Source organism: Megalobrama amblycephala, linkage group LG19 (assembly GCF_018812025.1).
Source record: "Megalobrama amblycephala isolate DHTTF-2021 linkage group LG19, ASM1881202v1, whole genome shotgun sequence".
Lineage (NCBI taxonomy): Eukaryota > Metazoa > Chordata > Actinopteri > Cypriniformes > Xenocyprididae > Megalobrama > Megalobrama amblycephala.
Window position 1 is genome coordinate 37,590,778 of NC_063062.1, and position 18,485 is coordinate 37,609,262.

Below are 18,485 nucleotides of genomic sequence, written 5' to 3' on the forward strand. Positions count from 1 at the left end.
TGAGCATTTATGGTTAAAACGTATACATTTTTAATTTTTTTTTAGAAAATGAGCGATGGTTTCTCTAGATAAAACCCTTATTTCTCATCTGGGATCTCTGTAAACTGTAATTTTGACCTTCAACCCGTTGAACCCCATTGAAGTCCACTATATGGAGAAAAATCCTGGAATGTTTTCATCAAAGATCTTCATTTCCTTTCGACTGAAGAAAGAAAGACATGAACATCTTGGATGACATGGGGGTGAGTAAATTATCAGGAAATTTTAATTTGAAAGTGAACTAATTCTTTAAAGGTACACTATGTAACCTTTGGCCCTCTAGTGGTTGAAAAACAAAACTGCATGGATTTTGTGGAAGAACATTGTTTTGGTTGTGCTTCGGCTCTGTGTGACGGTGCAGATGGTTCTTTCTCGTAACTAAAAAGAGAGAGAGATTATTGTAATGCTCATAAAACATTCACTGCTAGTCTTAAAAGAAATAAACAGTTTAGATGGATAGGATCTCAAGCTGACTAGCTGAAGATCATCCCCCTTTTCACAAGATGTAATATAAGGAGTCCCCAGAATGTGTCTGTGAAGTTTCAGCTCAAAATACCCCACAGATCATTTATTATAGCTTGTCAAAATTGCCCCTATTTGGGTTTGAGTAAAAACACGTCGCATTTGTGTATGTCTCTTTAAATGCAAATGAGCTCTGCTTTCCAGAAGAGGGCGGAGCTTTAACAGCTCAACAACAACAAAGCTGGAGAATCTCACGCAGCCAAAATGAGGATTGTCAGTAACGGTGTTCAGCCTTACATTGTTCAAACCGGAGTCGACACTGATGGAGAGACTCAGGAAGAAGTTACAACTTTTAGACGTTTCTGAATGGTTAGTGGATAAATTTATGTAGTTGCTGTGGAGTTGATTCAACTCATCCACTAGCATGTGCCGTCATGTTCATCTTTTGTGCAAATCCAGCGTTGAATTGACCCTGGTTTGTGAAGCAGTCCGGCGTAAAATGACGGCATGTCAACAACACTCTACTACAACAACTCTTCCTCTTCTCTAAAGCAGCCCAACATGGCCACACCCCCTTTGTTGTGTGTTATGCATAAAGATAGAAGGTACATCACATGATTGAGTTTATATATTGGTTGGCTTTGATTTAGCTATAATCTCTCTATATATGTACAATCACAATTATTCTACAATGACCCCTTTCGAGATCATTATAATCTGCATTATTGCTTAAGTAGACCTACTATACCCATATTCCAGTGCCATATATTGATAAGTCCAAGATGCAGTTGATTGGTGGCATGGCAGCCTGTTTATTCCTCTGAGAGAGGTGGGATTGTTGTCTAGTGGCTGCGCCGTTGATTCATGATGTCCATCAGCCCTGTGAACCGCAGACCGCCTGTCTGTCTGACTCTGTTTTGTCTGGCTCTTCTAGTGTGGCTTGCTGGGCTGAACTGCTGCAGTAATTTACTCTCATTCTTTAAACGTTTTCGCTGCTCCCGCAGCCAGAGATGGATCAACCTGCCTGGAAAATAGAAAAAGCAAGAGATTTCATTTAATAAAACCTGTGGTTGCTTCCCAATTCCACAGGTCCTTCTTTATATTGCACTGGTTTCCAATGTCTCACTCGTTTCATTGTCATTTGCTTGCTCATTTGTCTCAGATGGCTAGCGCAATGATGATGGAGGAGGAGATAGGAATGAAATAGAAAAATGAGTAAAGATGAAGTGAAATCGAGTTTAAGTGGATCATTGCTTAGAGGTATTATGTGAATCAGGTTGTGTATAATAAAACCGAGAGCTGCTTGTGTCGTGTGTCAATGTATAAATTGATTATATGATAGATTAGTGCTAAGATTCTCCCAGTCATGCTTCGCCAGCCCAATTTGATAGTGCTCACACCTCAAGCACATTTTCTTGCCACACAATACATGAATAGAGTGGGGCGGGAAACCTAACATTGTCCTGACACAACAGATTCCTCAGACGATATTGATCAGCTTCATTCCAAACCACTTTACAGCTCTGGGAACATCTACATCACTCTACATCTTTTTATTTTAGACTGTTTTTTAGTGAGCAGCAATGCTCTATTTTACATACCTTAAAGGCAGTAACACACACACACACGCATATTCAGCTTATTTACATGCTGTGAATATGAAACCCTCTAAGGAATCGGCGATGAGATCCAGACTTGCTCATATTTTACAAGGCTTTATTTCAGTCTGTCACTGATGTGGCGTGATGGATGAGTGTGACGGAGGCTTCACAGTGGTGTGCTCGCCAATTGAAACTCTCTGAGCGAGCGTGTTCAACTTGTTACTGAGCATATTTTAAGTTGCATCTATCATGCTTTTTTGAATATTTCCTTTCATGAAGTGTGTAATATAGCTGTTTGTGAAGGTAAAATGTCTGAAAAGTGCACGGAATATAAAGTTATTGTGTCCTAAAAGAAAGAATCGATTCTGAACTGCTGAAACGAGTCATCTGGTCTCACTTCCGTAACGTCTACATAGGTAAATTTTGGATAATGCCCGCCTATGGTTTTCATTGGCAGTCTGTGAACGATGTATACTTTGCCCCGCCCTTAATCACTGTAGATGTAGCTGAGAAGCAACATGTTGTAGCATCATGTAATGTTGTCAATATGTCGAGAAGACGCTGTTTTCTGAACTGCGAATCCACATTGCATGAGGATGAGGACTCGTGCAGGAATTGATACGGTAAAACCATTGTTACTGTTGAGGAAGAGCTGAGATTCAGATATGATAATGCCGTTTCATTTCCGACACATGCTGTAAGCGGTAGACCAATCACAACAGACTGGGCCAGCCATCTGACCAATCAGAGCAGAGCGGGGTTTAGAGTCCTTTACCGTTTCAGACACTGTGAGGAAAGAGCTGATGCTGCGATGTATATTATGAGAAAATGAAAGTGTTCTTTGGTATTGGATGCATGTAAACCTGTTGTAGGAGACTCCAAAACAAAATTAGGCATAATAGCATAATTGTAAATAAATAATTTGCATAATTGGGGCAGTTTAACAGCCATTTTAGGATAGAGGTGATGGCAGCATGTAAGCAGAAGTAAACATTTTAATGGAATAAATTAGATACAATCATTGATTTTAAAGTTTTTCAGATATTACACCAAATTTAAAAACTGTGAAAAGGAGCAGAAAACAGAAAACATTCTGCCATTTTTTGCACACCTTTATGTTGTTCCAAACCACTTTGACTTTCTTTCTTCTGTTGAACAAAAAAGGAGAGACTTTGCAGAATTTTCACGCTGCTTGTTTCCATTCAGCAAAAACATATATTGATTGATTGTGGCTGTCACTCTTGTATTGTCAAACACATTGCATAACCAAATACATACACTAAAAGTTTAATTTCAGCAAGGATGCATTAAACTGATCAAAAGTGACAAAATAAGACTTTTACATTGTTACAAAAACATTCTGTTTCAAATAAATGCTTTTCTTTTGAACTTTATATTTATGACTGTAAATAAAAAATGCCAAGAATTTAAAGGATTAAAAAGTATTATTTTACAATAAATTACTTTCATCAGAAATTTACTGTGAAATCAATGCATGCTGGCTCATTTTCTAACAAATTACTGTGAATCAACAGTAGAATGATGCTAACATCACAGTAATTTGCTCTTGTTTTTATGTGAATTCACATTATAAACGTATAAACTGTAAGAAATGTAATTGTTCACCATAATTGTGATCAGTGTTCATTGTATATTCATATTAAAATTTCGGTAACACTTTATAATAACTGCACACTATGAAGTATTAGTTAAGCATTAGTTAATAGTTATTTCATCACTTATAAAGCATTAATAGACATTAGTAAGTAGTTTATAAATACAGCTATAATTGCTTTATTCTTGATTTATAAGCATATCTATAATGTGTTTAATAATTGTATTTTCATACTTTATTAATAATCAATTTATCATTTCTAAATTAAGTATTACATTATTTACAAACCAGTTATTTAGGAGTTGTCAGTAGTTCATTTAGTAAGTGTAAGTAAATGATTAATAAACTATTTAAACATTCATTTATACATCTTATTATTTAGACACATAGTAATAGTTACTTAGTGTGTTAGTAAATGCTTTATTAACACATATTCCTACTGCAATTCATGATTAATTCAGGTAGTTATAAAACATTTAGAAGTAGTCAGTTAACTATTTTTGTGAGCTCATCTAAAGTGAGGACTATTTATGCTTTGTAAAGCTTTTATAAATGAGATTTAAAGGTTCAGTGATCTTCTGCACTGCTGTTCTCTAATGTTTTAAAGTTACTACCGAGGTAGTTTTGACACTAGGAATATGTTAATAAAGCATTTATTAACACACTGAGTAACTAATACTATATGTCTAAATAATAAGATGCATAAATGTACATTTAAATATTTTATTAATCATTTACTTACACTTCCTAAATGATCTTATGAACCACTGACAACTCCTAAATTACTGGTTTGTGAATAATGTAATACAGAAATGATAAATTGATCATTAATAAAGTATGAAAATACAATTATTAAACTCATTATAGATATGCTTATAAATCAAGAACAAAGCATTTATAGCTGTATTTATAAATGGCTTACTAATGTCTATTATTGTTTTATAAATGATGAATTAACTATTTACTAATGCTTAAATAATGCTTCATAGCGTGAGTTATTCTAAAGTGTTACCAAAATTTCTGATCTAGCCAAGTCAGAAGTGTGGGAAATGAAAATATTTAAAATAGGAAAAAAGCTAATTGGCTGATTTAAAGTTAGTCAAACTATTCTTAGCAGAAATATGAAGATTTTAGAATTATTTAAGCATGAAGATTTATCAATAACATATTTCACATTCATCACTTTCACAATAGTGCAGCAACTGCTGAGATACATCTTTGAAAGATGCAACATTTTCTTGATTTTTATTTATTTATTTTTTTTGCTTGTGCATCACCTAATGATGCACATCTGTACCCGACTTACAAAACACAACAATGGTGACACTCAACAAATTTAAAAAACAACATATACGAACATCACAATCTGCTAAAGGTGAAGCAAAAATAAGTTCAGTAGCACAGATAAAACATAAGATAAAATATAAGTATAAAAACCTCTACATTGCACTGTAGAAATACAATATGATGTTGTTTGTTTAGTCATTTTTATGTTTTCCAATACTGTAAACATGCAATAAAAACCAAGCTTTTTATCAGTACACTTGTAAAAACTTGACTAAAATGGCCAGTAAAGTTCTATAGATTTTACACAAAATTTCTAAGCATGCATTTACTACTTTTATTATGCTTTTGTGGTATTTTTTTGTTCCATTTTGGAACTTGTATTTTTAAATTGTATGGAAATGAGCTTTGTGAACATTTTACAAAACATCTTTTGTGTTTCGCATACGACAGAAGGTCATATGTTTGGAACGACACAAGTAAATAATGGCAGGATATTTTTGGGTGAACTGTTCTTTTAAGAAAAGCATTGGAAACAAATGTTTATCATTATTTTGTTAACAGTTTGTGGTAAATATGTAATGTAGGCCATGTTGTGCCTACATGGATAATAAAGTAATCCATTGCTGAAAATCTGTTAACACTTCACATGTCTCAACATCATATTTCCTCTCACCGTCAGCAGCAACATTCAAATTAATGAGAATTACATTATGACTATTAATCTTTTAGAAACCCTCCGCTTGACTATAATAGCTCTGAAGCGTGTGTCAATGTGCATTCATCTGTAATGATGTGATGAGAAAGATCATTTATCACAGAAACGTGAGGTAAAACTAAATCAGATGGTGTTTTAATCGGTTTATACCTGCAAAATAAGGTGATGTCAAGTAAACTGGGACATGTTTTATAAATCAGTGTCAACAAATGTCCCTTGAATTCTCCCTATAACAAAATGATAGTTTTATTGAATTTACTGAATTACATTTTGCTGAAGAACATCAAAGCCGAAAGTTCACCGAAAAATGAAAAGTCTGTCATATATTCATGTTGTTCCAAGTTTGTATGACTTTCTTTTGTGGGATAGAGAAGAAGAAGTGGAGCAGAATGACAGTCTAAGATCATTATTTGGAGTCATTCTGCCTAGAAAGATCTCCACGGATCATACGGGATTGGAACGACTTGAGGGAATTACAGGATTTTTGGGATAACTACCCCTTTAACTTCCATTCATAATGACATGCGCCTCAGGTGAACTACGACTCCTCCAGTAATTTGCGTTTAGTTTGAATTACAAGAAAGTCTCACTTGTGTAGACTACATGTTCCGTTGACCCCTTAATCGCTTTCATAACACCCACCTCCCCTCGTCTTCCCTCCTCCCTCCCGCATGAGAATATGTGCAGAAAAGAAGCGCAGAAATGCCTCGTGCAGAGATGAGAGTCGTATGAGTCGCGAGTGAGAGAAGAGAAGCGCGCGCACCGCACTGAGATTGGAGAGCTCCTTTCCGCGCGCTTTGATTACACAAATCAAATGGATTTCTTTAAATGATTTATTTAAAATGCACAGCCAGGAACTGTTTATTAGAATGTAACCGCAGAGAAATTCCCGATGAAGGGTGTCATGTTACAGATTTGGTTAATGGAGTGCAGTGACACCTGCATTCCGAAGCGCGCGTCTTGTTTTCTGATCGCCGTGCCGAGAGGGATTCGGTCTTAATGCGGTGTTTACCTGTTATCAACTATAATGGCGGAGCTGGAAGTTTTGAGAAATATCAGTTTGGAGAAGGGTGAGTCATGAAATATCAGTCACATAATTGATTTATGTTCTGGCATGTGTGCATTTTTTTAAATTATTGTTCATTTTCTGATCGGTATATTAAGTCTAACCAATTAGATTTTAGATTAAGTCTAATATGATATGAGATGGGCTGGTGTTTGCGCACGCATGACTTTGAGCGCTGTGAGAGGAGCTGTCCAGGGTTCTTCAGCGGAATGCTGTTGTACTCTGTGGGAAGCCGCTCCAAAACACGAATCTACAGGCTGAGGCTAATTGAATGTTTGCCATTTATTCAGCTCCCAAGCTGTGAAACTGAATGCTCTGATTTAATAATTGACTTTCGGTCTTTTTTGTGACACTAATTATATTAAAACCATTACGCTCCAGCTTGAAGAGCGTTTCCATCGGTATTTTGGAGCAGTAAAATGGAATGGGATTTTTACCCCATCCTTAAAAGCGTGCTTTATGGGGAATGGGGTCAGTCAATGTTTTAGGTATCTGGCAGAGATTCTGGTATTTCTAAATAGCAGTTGTAATAATAATAATAATAATAATAAATATGTTATTAATATATTAATATATATTAATATGTAACACGAAGACGTACCTCATGTTTTCAGGCCATTTCAAGTTACTCTCTAAAAAATGCTGGGTTAAAAACTACCCAAGTTGGGTTGAAAATGGACAAACCCAGCGATTGGGTTGTTTTAACCCAGCGGTTGGGTTAAATGTTTGACCCAACCTGCTGGGTAGTTTTATTTTTATCTCTACTATTGTTTAAAAATGACTATATGGCTGGCTTAAAAATGAATCCAAAAAAGGCTGGAAATTAAAAATCAGACACATAATTACTAGAGGCAACAATAATAATCAAAAGGTGAACATTTATTAATTAATAAGCAATTTTATAAATGTTTATTGTTTAATTATTACTAATTAAACTTATTAATAATTGTTCATTTATTAAACATATTAATACATGTTAATTTCCAACATACTTAGGGTTCATTTTAAGCAAGCAATACAGTCATTTTTAAACAATAGTTGAATTAAATAAAACTGCCCAGCAGGTTGTGTCAAACATTTAACCCAATCGCTGGGTTTGTCCATTTTCAACCCAACTTGGGTTGTTTTTAAAGGATTAGTTCACTTTCAAATGAAAATTAGCCCAAGCTTTACTCACCCTCAAGCCATCTTAGGTGTATATGACTTTCTTCTTTCTGATGAACACAATCAGAGAAATATTAATAAATATCCTGACGCATCCGAGCTTTATAATGGCAGTGAGCGATACCAGCGAGTATGAGCTGAAGAAAGTGTCTCCATCCACATCCATCCATCATAAACGTACTCCACACGGCTCCAGGGGGTTAATAAAGGCCTTCTGAAGTGAAGAGATGCGTTTGTGTAAAAAAAAATATCTGTATTTAACAAGTTATGAAGTCAAATATCTAGCTTCCACCAGACCTTCCGTATTCAACTTAAAAAGAAAGTGTAAAACTCTTGCAGTTCTCAAAGCTTACTCTACGTCCTACACCTTCCCTGTTCAACTTATGGAAAAAAGATCTTTACTGACGCGGCGCCAGTTTACACTTTCTTCGTAAGTTTAATGGTATTTTACTTCAAAACTTGTTAAATATGGATATATTTCGCATCGCTTCACTTCAGAAGGCCTTTATTAACTCCCGGAGCCATGTGGAATATGTTTATGATGGATGGATGTGGATGGAGGAGACTGTCCTCCAAAAAAAAGACCCTATAAGTCGTTTTTCAAGCACCTTATTACGACCTATATTTACGTTTTAAAGTCATGCGCCCTCTAGCTGGCGTAAAAATAATGACAGTATCGTGTTACCTCTGTCGTCATGAAATGACGTATGACTGCCGTTACCAATCAAAATGTGTGTTCATTTAAATGCAATGTGTGGACTTTTTACACCATTTCTCCTATTTCCATTTAGCAAAACAAATTTTTTTATTAACAACTACACCCACCCCATCCCTTAACCTACGAGCACGTGTTCCCTGGGATCAAACCTATGATCGCATGATCCCATGATCACATGATTGCATATTGCAATGCTCTGCCAATTGAGCTACGCGAAACCTTAAATATGACGCAGATAAAAGGGAACAATGCATTAAAATGAAAGTGTCCTGTTGTCGATAGGGGCGCCACTAAACGCTCCTATGGGTCGTATATCAGGGAAGTGACAAACGACCTGGTCGTACTGGTTGGAGAACATGTTGGGATGGAAACACTTTCTTCAGCTCATACTCGCTGGTATCGCTCACTGCCATTATAAAGCTCGGATGCATCAGGATATTTATTAATATATCTCCGATTGTGTTCATCAGAAAGAAGAAAGTCATATTCACCTAGGATGGCTTGAGGGTGAGTAAAGCCTGGGGTAATTTTCATTTGAAAGTTAACCCAGCATTTTTTAGAGTGTAGATTTTGATGTGACATAAAGTGGTGATATCTAGATGAGCTGTTTTCTTACTTTTTAATTAGTCTTCCCTTTAACGCCATCATTTTGTTCATCACAAAAAAAAGAGGCGAGATTTATCGTGTGAACCAGCATTGCCTCCTCTCACGTGACTTTCCCCCATTCATTTTCAATTATCCTCCACTAAACCCAGCGCACTTTAGGGGTCTGTTTAAAGTCAACGGACTCAGGGGAGGCACAAGAGACTCAGTGTCCTGCTGTAACTTTACCTGCAGGTGTCGCTGTTGGACAGTTTTACTTTAGGAAAACGAGTGATTTATACACTTTTTAATGTCAGATTTTGTAATATATGCACTGTTTTGAGGAGGAGGAGGCACTGCCTACCTTGCCTGATACAAACGCCCCTGATACATTCATATATATATATATATATATATATATATATATATATATATATATATATATATATATATATATACACACACATAAATGCAATCAAAAATGTAATACTCACATACACAGACACCAGCAGTTCAAAACCAAGGAAATTTTGGTTGCATATAGTGTTACATTTTAGCACTTGCTATTATTGCACCTGCCTGAGATGATACAATGCTTAATGTAATGGACCGTAAAGGTGTTTATGCAGGTGTGAGCCATTCCTTCTGTGCTTTTCTTACTTAAATGTTACTTCTGGAGGCAAAGGATTTTTAGTTATCATTAGAGATTTAGGGTGCTATTCAGTGGTGAAATTTATCACTGAAAAGTGTGAATATCAATAAATGAATCTTGACCAAACAAATTAAATCTTGTTATGGTATTTGTGCTTAAAATACCAACATACAAACAAAGAAAGATTGATTGTGGCATTACTAATGTATGAAAAATACCAGCATAAATAATAAAAGCAGTTTGGTCTCTGCACACAAAGGAATGACCTTGTTCTCTTTTATGGAAAATATTATGCCAACAGGTTGCTCTCCTGCCATTTGTGAGTTTATGTATGTTTTTGACTGCAGCGACTGTTTGCTACTCCCCCGCAAACAGAAAATAGGTCTTTCATGTAAAAAATGTGCTTTCCCTCTCAGATAATGATGATTCACTGCAGTATTTCCTTTATTTTCAGGCCTCACCTACATCCTTTCCTTTCCTTTCCTGCATTTACTATAAAAAATCAGAAGTTGAGAAAACTTAAAAACCTCTCCAGTCCTGGAAAGCTTTTCTCATATTAACGCGGGTCCTAAAGCTCTTGCCTAATCACCTTCTTTTTCCAGTGATATTCCTCTGATCTTTTCTCTTTTGTAATGTCTCTCAGCCATCTCTCTTTCTACAGTCTTTCTTAAAATCTCCCTCTTCTTCACTCTCTCTCCTCCCCCATCATGAGTAGACATGCCCCTTACTGCTGATTGGCTCACTCTCTCTCCTCCCCCATCCTGAGTGGGCACGCCCCCTACTGCTGATTGGCTCACTCTCTCCTCCCCCATCATGCGTGGGCATGCCCCCTACTGCTGATTGGCTCACTCTCTCCTCCCCCATCATGCGTGGGCACGCCCCCTACAGCTGATTGGCTCTATCTCTCTCCTCCCCCATCATGAGTAGACACACCCCTTACTGCTGATAGGCTCACTCTCTCTCCTCCCCCACCATGAGTAGACATGCCCCTTACTGCTGATTGGCTCACTCTCTCTCCTCCCCCATCATGAGTAGACACACCCCTTACTGCTGATTGGCTCACTCTCTCTCCTCCCCCACCATGAGAAGACACACCCCCTACTGCTGATTGGCTCACTTTCTCTCCTCCCCCATCATGAGAGGACACTCCCCCTACCACTGATTGGCTCACTCTCTCTCTTCCTCTATTATGATAGGACACGCCCCCTACTGCTGATTGGCTCACTCTCTCTCCTCCCCCATCATGAGCGGGCACGCCCCCTACTGATGATTGGCTCACTCTCTCTCCTCCCCCATCATGAGCAGGCACGCCCCCTACTGCTGATTGGCTCACTCTCTCTCCTCCCCCATCATGAGCGGGCACGCCCCCTACTGCTGATTGGCTCACTCTCTCTCCTCCCCCACCATGAGTAGACACGCCCCCCACTGCTGATTGGCTCACTCTCTCTCCTCCCCCACCATGAGTAGACACGCCCCTTACTGCTGATTGGCTCACTCTCTCTCCTCCCCCATCATGAGTGGGAACGCCTCCTACTGCTGATTGGCTCACTCTCTCTCCTCCCCCATCATGAGTGGGAACGCCCCCTACTGCTGATTGGCTCACTCTCTCTCCTCCCCCATCATGAGAGGAAACGCCGCCTTCTGCTGATTGGCTACAAGTGTGTTGTGCTGCTTGGTCCAATCCACTTTTAACAGCGTTTCTCAGAAATCACTTACTGCACCTTTAATTATGCGTTAACTTGGTGTAACGAGTTAAACTAAGATGTTGTTTTTGAGATGTGCAGTAGCCCCTACTGCTTTTTTAATAAGACATCGAGAGTAGCTCCAAGTTCAGTTCAAGATAACGGACATGACTTTAAATTTTGACATTGAATGTAGCCATAGGCCTCCCACTCTGTATAACCTAAAGTAGGCTTCTATCCACAACAAGCACCATTAGAGCCAAGCTGGAAGCAAATTTCCATTCAATGTATCTCCATGGCCATTCTCTCTGAAGTGGAGGAGATTAGACAGTTCACAGGGGTACTCGTTTCTGTTCTGTGAGATATCCGTATCAGCTCGGCTCCATCCTGGTGCTGGTTAAAGGAAAATGGCAAAGAGGAGGGGCTTCCCCAATTGGCCCAGTACCTTCCTGAGCATCTCCCCTAACGCCAGTGCTTCTTTGATGTCAATACGAGGGAATGCTGTCAGAGCAGCAGTCATGAATATATTAAGATTCTGCACAGTTATTTTTGCTCTGATAGATTGTGGGGCTCTGTGGGGTTCCTGTTGAAAGTGTGCAGAATGAGTGAAGGCAGTAATATCAGCATTGCTTCTAATTAAGACAGAGAAGATGCGATAAGTGGTTATTTCCTTTGTTTGGATCCACCATTTGGTGCATGGACGTTGGGGATCTGCCTTCTCTCAAGGGAGCTCTGCAAGAGTGTCCACAAGGGTGCCATCATTGCTCTTTAATTAGTTCCCATCTACTCCCACAAGATGTACCTCCAGCTTTTCTGAATACCCTGACAGGTTTTCAAATTAATAATAGAAGAACTAAAATCTGTCTAGTGTGTGATATTTGGCAGTGCAGACTTGCATAAAAAGAGCACACTGTTGTTAAAGAGATAGTTCGGCCAAAAATGAATTTTGTTTACACTCTAAAAAATGCTTGGTTAAAGAGCGGAGCACCCAGATTCTCCTGACATACTATCCATTTAATCCTTCCCCTTTTCTAACCTCGAAAAAGTCTTTGGAGTCAAGAGAGTTTAAATGCCACATTACAGGCCATCTGCCTGCTGCGTCTGAGATGGACATCTTCCTGCATCTGACCAGCGGTCAGGACACATAGGTCAAAAAGCAGAGCGACGGACTAATACAATTTCATATGTGGATGAATGCATCTTCACTCTAGCATGTGAAGAAGAAAAGAATTGTGAGAGAAAACGAGGACTTTAAGATGTGAAGACGTCAGAGAAATGCATTCATATTGCAACTTGTGAGACTGAATGATTTATAGTGGATGTTCAGCTGATATCATGAGGAATGGAGGAGTTTTCAATAAATTAGTGGCTTCCCCTCCAGTTCTACTCCATAAGGCATTGGACCTCAGAGAGATCCGCCCACATTTGAAAGTTGAATTAGGTTTTTCAAAGAGCTCACTTTAGATCTTACATCTTTTTTCGCATTGCATCGCAATGGTTTTTTAACGTGCCCTATGAACACTAATGTCCTTTTGAGAACAAAAAAGACCCATTGGATTTTGTGGGATCACACTAAGTTGTACTCGTGTTATGTCATACCATTAATATTATCTGCTTTCTCTTCCATCTCCATTACTTACGCTGCTCACTTTGACCCTCTAGGACAAAAACACATCTGTTCAAAGCCTTACCATCATGCACAACAATACATTAGCCATTCTGTGTAAATCCCTGCTCGGTACTGCTTTTTACTGTCACAAAGGTTCAAAGGGTCCGTGTGAATAGCTGGCGGGATGGAAGATAGATGACCAAAGAGAGGGTGGAGTGAGGGGTTCTGGGTAAAGAAGTGGGCGTTAGTAGTGGACAATCAGAGAGATTTCAACTCGCAGTCTTAAGGGAAGTGAGCAGGAGAGATTTCTAGAAGGATGACACTCAGTTTCGAGCGGTCACTTTTTTGTTTTAATGGCACGGGACCCATTTTTGTGACATCAGAGCGCTCGGCCGTGGCCAACGTGGCATCTCTTTTGGCCCGTAGGTTTTACCATGTTGGAGGCAGTGTGGCGGTGCCACAGAAGTGTCGTTTGGCTTATATAGGTGAGATGTTTCTTGTAAGTGTGTGTGCATCTTATCGGTTATCAGCTGGTATTACTCTTTTTTTTAAATTTGTATTATTAGTTATTGGACATTTAATTGTTTATGCTCATTTTCCTTATTTTTTTACAATTAGGTTACCTTTATCATCCATCTAACAGTTAATCTATAAAAGAAGTAATAAATTATTTAATGTAATTTTTAGCAAATATCAAAGTGAATGTCCACTTTCATGCTATGAATTAGAATATTGTGATACCTACATTTATTTGTAGCATTGATTGATTATTTTAATGTGTGTGTGTGTGTGTGTGTACAGGTTTATATTACATTGTGGAGACCAAATGTAGGATAGTAAAACTTGAGAATCCCTACTTTGTGATGACTTTTTGCTGATCCTCACAAGGAAAATTGATATCAATATCAATATGTTTGTATCTAATCTATCTATCCATCAAAATTGTGTATGTGTGTGTGGGCAATTTTGTGAAATATCAGGACACAAATGTGTATAATGACATGGGTATGACATAGGTATTACAAGAAGAGGGTGACTTATGAGGACATTACCCATGTCCCCACTTTTCAAAAGGCTTATAAATCATACAGAATGAGTTTTTGTGAGAAAGTAAAAGTGTGCACAGTTTCCAGTGATGGGTAAGGTTTAGGGGTAGTGTAGGGGATTAGAAAATATGGTTTGTACAGTATAAAAACCATTACGCCTATGGAATGTCCCCACAATTCACAAAAACAAACATGTGTGTGTGTGTGTGTGTATATAAATATATATTTTTACTAATTTACCAAGGCTGCATATATTTGATTAAAAATACAAAAAAAAATGTAATATTGTGAAATATTATTATAATTTAAAATAACTGTTTTCTATGTGAATATATAGTAAAATATAATTTATTAAAGGTGTCATTGGACATTTTTTACAAGATGTAATATAAGTCTAAGGTGTCCCCTGAATGTGTCTGTGAAGTTTCAGCTCAAAATACCCCATAGATTTTTTTTTAATTAATTTTTTTAACTGCCTATTTTGGGGCATCATTAGAAATGCGCCAATTCATGTTGCGGCCCCTTTAAATGCTCGCGCTCCCCGCCCATGGAGCTCGCGCTTGCCTTAAACAGTGCATAAACAAAGTTTACACAGCTAATATAAACCTCAAAATGGATCTTTACAAAGTGTTCGTCATGCATACTGCATGCATGTGTCAGATTATGTGAGTATTGTATTTATTTTGATGTTTACATTTGATTCTGAATGAATTTGAGGCTGTGCTCCGTGGCTAACGGCTAATGCTACACTGTTGGAGAGATTTATAAAAAATGAAGTTGTGTTTATGAATTATACAGACTGCAAGTGTTTAAAAAATGAAAATAGCGACGGCTCTTGTCTCCGTGAATACAGTAAGAAACGATGGTAACTTTAACCACATTTAACAGTACATTAGCAACATGCTAACGAAACATTTAGAAAGACAATTTACAAATATCACTAAAAATATCATGTTATCATGGATCATGTCAGTTATTATTGCTCCATCTGCCATTTTTCGCTATTGTTCTTGCTTGCTTCCCTAGTCTGATGATTCAGCTGTGCACAGATCCAGACGGTAATACTGGCTGCCCTTGTCTAATGCCTCGATCATGGGCTGGCATATGCAAATATTGGGGTCGTACATATTAATGATCCCGACTGTTACGTAACAGTCGGTGTTATGTTGAGATTCGCCTGTTCTTCAGAGGTCTTTTAAAAAATTAAATTTACATAAGAAGGAGGAAACAATGGTGTTTGAGACTCACTGTATGTCATTTCCATGTAATGAACTCTTGTTATTCAACTATGCCAAGATAAATTCAATTTTTAATTCTAGGGCACCTTTAATGTGTCTTGAGCAGCAAATCATTATATTAGAATGATTTCTGAAGGATCATGTGACACTGAAGACTGGAGTAATGATGCTGAAAATTCAGCTTTGATCACAGAAATAAATTATATTTTACAATATATTCACATAGAAAACAGCTATTTTAAATTATAATAATATTTCACAATATTACTGTTTTATTATAATTATTAATCAAATAAATGCAGCCATGGTGAGCAGAAAAGACTTTATTCAAAAACATTAAAAATCTTACCGATCCCAAACATTTGAACGGCAGTATATCTGCCATTTAGCAAATGTCATAACATATAATTATCAGCGTGTTGGTGTCTGTGCGTGTGCATTTGAACTTATGTGTGTATTGCTCAGCCACAGATACATGACACAGGTCTCAAAGTCAATTTGTCTTATTGCTCTGTATTTTTTAATGGCTTTCCAGCTGTCAGTTGAGCTGAAATCACTAACCTCCTACTCCCTGCTCTAGTTAGCTTATATGTTCATTAGACTGACATTTGCGAGCTTCTGTTTTTATAGCTACATTGCATCAGATATGAGAGTCAATTGTAAAAGAGCAAAAAATGGCGCTCTGCCTATTATCACCTTTCAGAAATAGTGAAAGACATCTACTCTGGGATTCATTGCCCAGGAGAGGGTGTGAGAATGATGGTGTGTGCGTAAAACCGCCTGCTATTCTACCTGACTGAATATGTTCGGTGTGAAACTGACAGTGTTTTATGGAACAGATGGCTCAAAATGCAGTGTTCTCCAACAAATGTAAACACAAACCAGCTTTTGGGCTATTTTAAGTCTGAGAGAGGTCTCTGTGCTAGGAAAAGGTGTGCCAAAGTATTCCCATGCGATCCTATTTAAATGCGTTTGTTCCTTTGCGCCCGTTCCTGTCTGTCCCGTTGGAGCTTGGTTTAATTAATCGAGATGCATGAAAAGATTTGAAATTGAAGTGCTGGTTAGAATGGGAGCAAATGTATTATCGGATATTTGACACTGAACAATGAGAGCACAGAGCATGCACAGCTGTATTGTTGGGTATTTATAGCACAGACTGTGCACATACACAGTTTAATCTGCTTTATTGGTGTGTGTGACATGTTCCCCATCCAGATCCTCTGCCTCGCAGCGCTCTGAGGTGCTGTGAACACTATGACAGGACTGCTAAACCATCTCACAGACTTGGCTGTGGCTCAAATCTGCTTTGTGGAGGGAGTCTTTTTATCCTCTTCTGGTGGAAAGAGTGTGGTTATTGCGATATTTGGTTATTGCTTTGACTATAATCTAACCTGATCTCTCATGATGATCTCGGTGGTCATCAAGATAACGGTGCTTATGATTAGGGATTCACAGTTGTAGCCGGTATCTGGACATCTGATTGGTTGAGTGTAATGATGATATATGATACAGTTTAATGGTGTTCATTGAGATGTACACAAATTAAAGCATATTTTACACATTATTTTTTTCAGAATTAACTAAATTTAAAGCGGTCCTTGATTATGATTTCACTTTTTTAACTTTAATTAGTGTGTAATTTTGCTGTTTGAGCATAAACAACATTCAAGTTTAATGCAAAAGGAGATATTTTCTTTTACACACTTCGGTTGCTTTTGTTGAGCAACCGAAGCGTGAGCTGTTAAAGCTCCGCCCTCTTCTGGAAAGGGGTCGGGAGCAGCAGCTAATTTGCATTTAAAGGGACACACACAAAAACTGCGTGTTTTTGCTCACACCCAAATAGGGGCCAATTTTACAAGCTATAATAAATGATCTGTGGGGTATTTTGAGCTGAAACTTCACAGACACATTCTGGAGACTTATATCCTCTTTAACTAACTATTAACTATGACTTTTGCCTGAATAAACTCCTAATCACTGCTTATTAATAGTTAGTAGTAAAAGGCAGTTTTTAAGTTTATTTATTGGGTAGCATTAAGGGTTATAGAGTATGGTTATGCAGGATAAGGCATTAATATGTGCTTTATAAGCACTAATAAACAGCTACTATATCCTAGTAATATGCATGTTAAGAATCAACTAGTTAATAGTGCGAATTGGACCCTAAACTAAAGCGTTATCAAAGTTACATAGTGGACCTTTAAACTCCCTAAAATAACCTGAAATGCTTTAATGTAAAATTACCTAAGTGTTAATGTGCTGCTTCTCAGCACAGTTCAGTGGTTCAGCCGGTGTGATCTGAAGCGCAAAAGTTAATGCATTGATGCATGTGATTCATTAAATATGTTGACATTACAACTGTTTCAGTGTGTAATTTATCTATTCATCAACACAGATGGGACTTATAATGAAATAAGTCATTTACACTCTTTGCATGGTGAAATTTAGCTAACATTGTTGCTGAACAAGTATAAAATATTGTATTTTGGAAGAAACTTTAATGAGAAGACCATCAGACTACAGCAGCAAAAACATCTGTGTAGAGTGTGAGGAAATTTGTTTAAAGATTTGCATTAAATTCAGTGCATTACTTTTATGCAGTGTCATAGAAATTAAAAGCATATGCAGAGGCAACACTGAAATAAGTGCAATTTGTTGAAGCTGTGCGCAGGTGTCTGACTGCATAATGCACATCTCATCCTCTGTTTTGTGTTCCTGCTCTGATGGTTCTGAACGCACAGTGCTTTGTGATTTAGGCATCACAGAGCCTGAGTCTCTACGACCCAATTATTCAGTGTTTGATATCTCCCTGTTCTTCTCACCAGGCCGCTTTGATCTGCTCTCTTGTCTTCACCCGCCGGTTTTGAGAGCACATTTAGTTCTCCTACGTCTCCAATACTTATAAATATGCTCTCCCCCTGCTTTATTTACACTTTCTATCTCTTCTCCCTCCTGTCACCTTTAACTTTCCTGGGTCAAAAGCAGGTAAAAGCAGTGCATTATGAATTA

The 18,485-nt window shown here is 37.7% G+C and overlaps 1 protein-coding gene across 5 annotated transcripts in view; it reads left to right on the plus strand.

Moving 5' to 3' along the window:
• plch1 (phospholipase C, eta 1) overlaps positions 1-18,485 on the plus strand; it is a 119,346-nt gene that overhangs the window by 16,647 nt on the left and 84,214 nt on the right. The window contains exon 1 of one of the 5 annotated variants that reach the window (XM_048168758.1): positions 6,433-6,789. The exons of the other annotated variants lie outside the window; for them this stretch is intronic. Within the exon in view, the coding sequence (XP_048024715.1) occupies positions 6,747-6,789 (43 nt within the window). The 5' untranslated portion in view covers positions 6,433-6,746. Of the gene's footprint in view, positions 1-6,432; positions 6,790-18,485 lie in introns of those variants that run through there. 5 annotated transcript variants of the gene reach the window in all.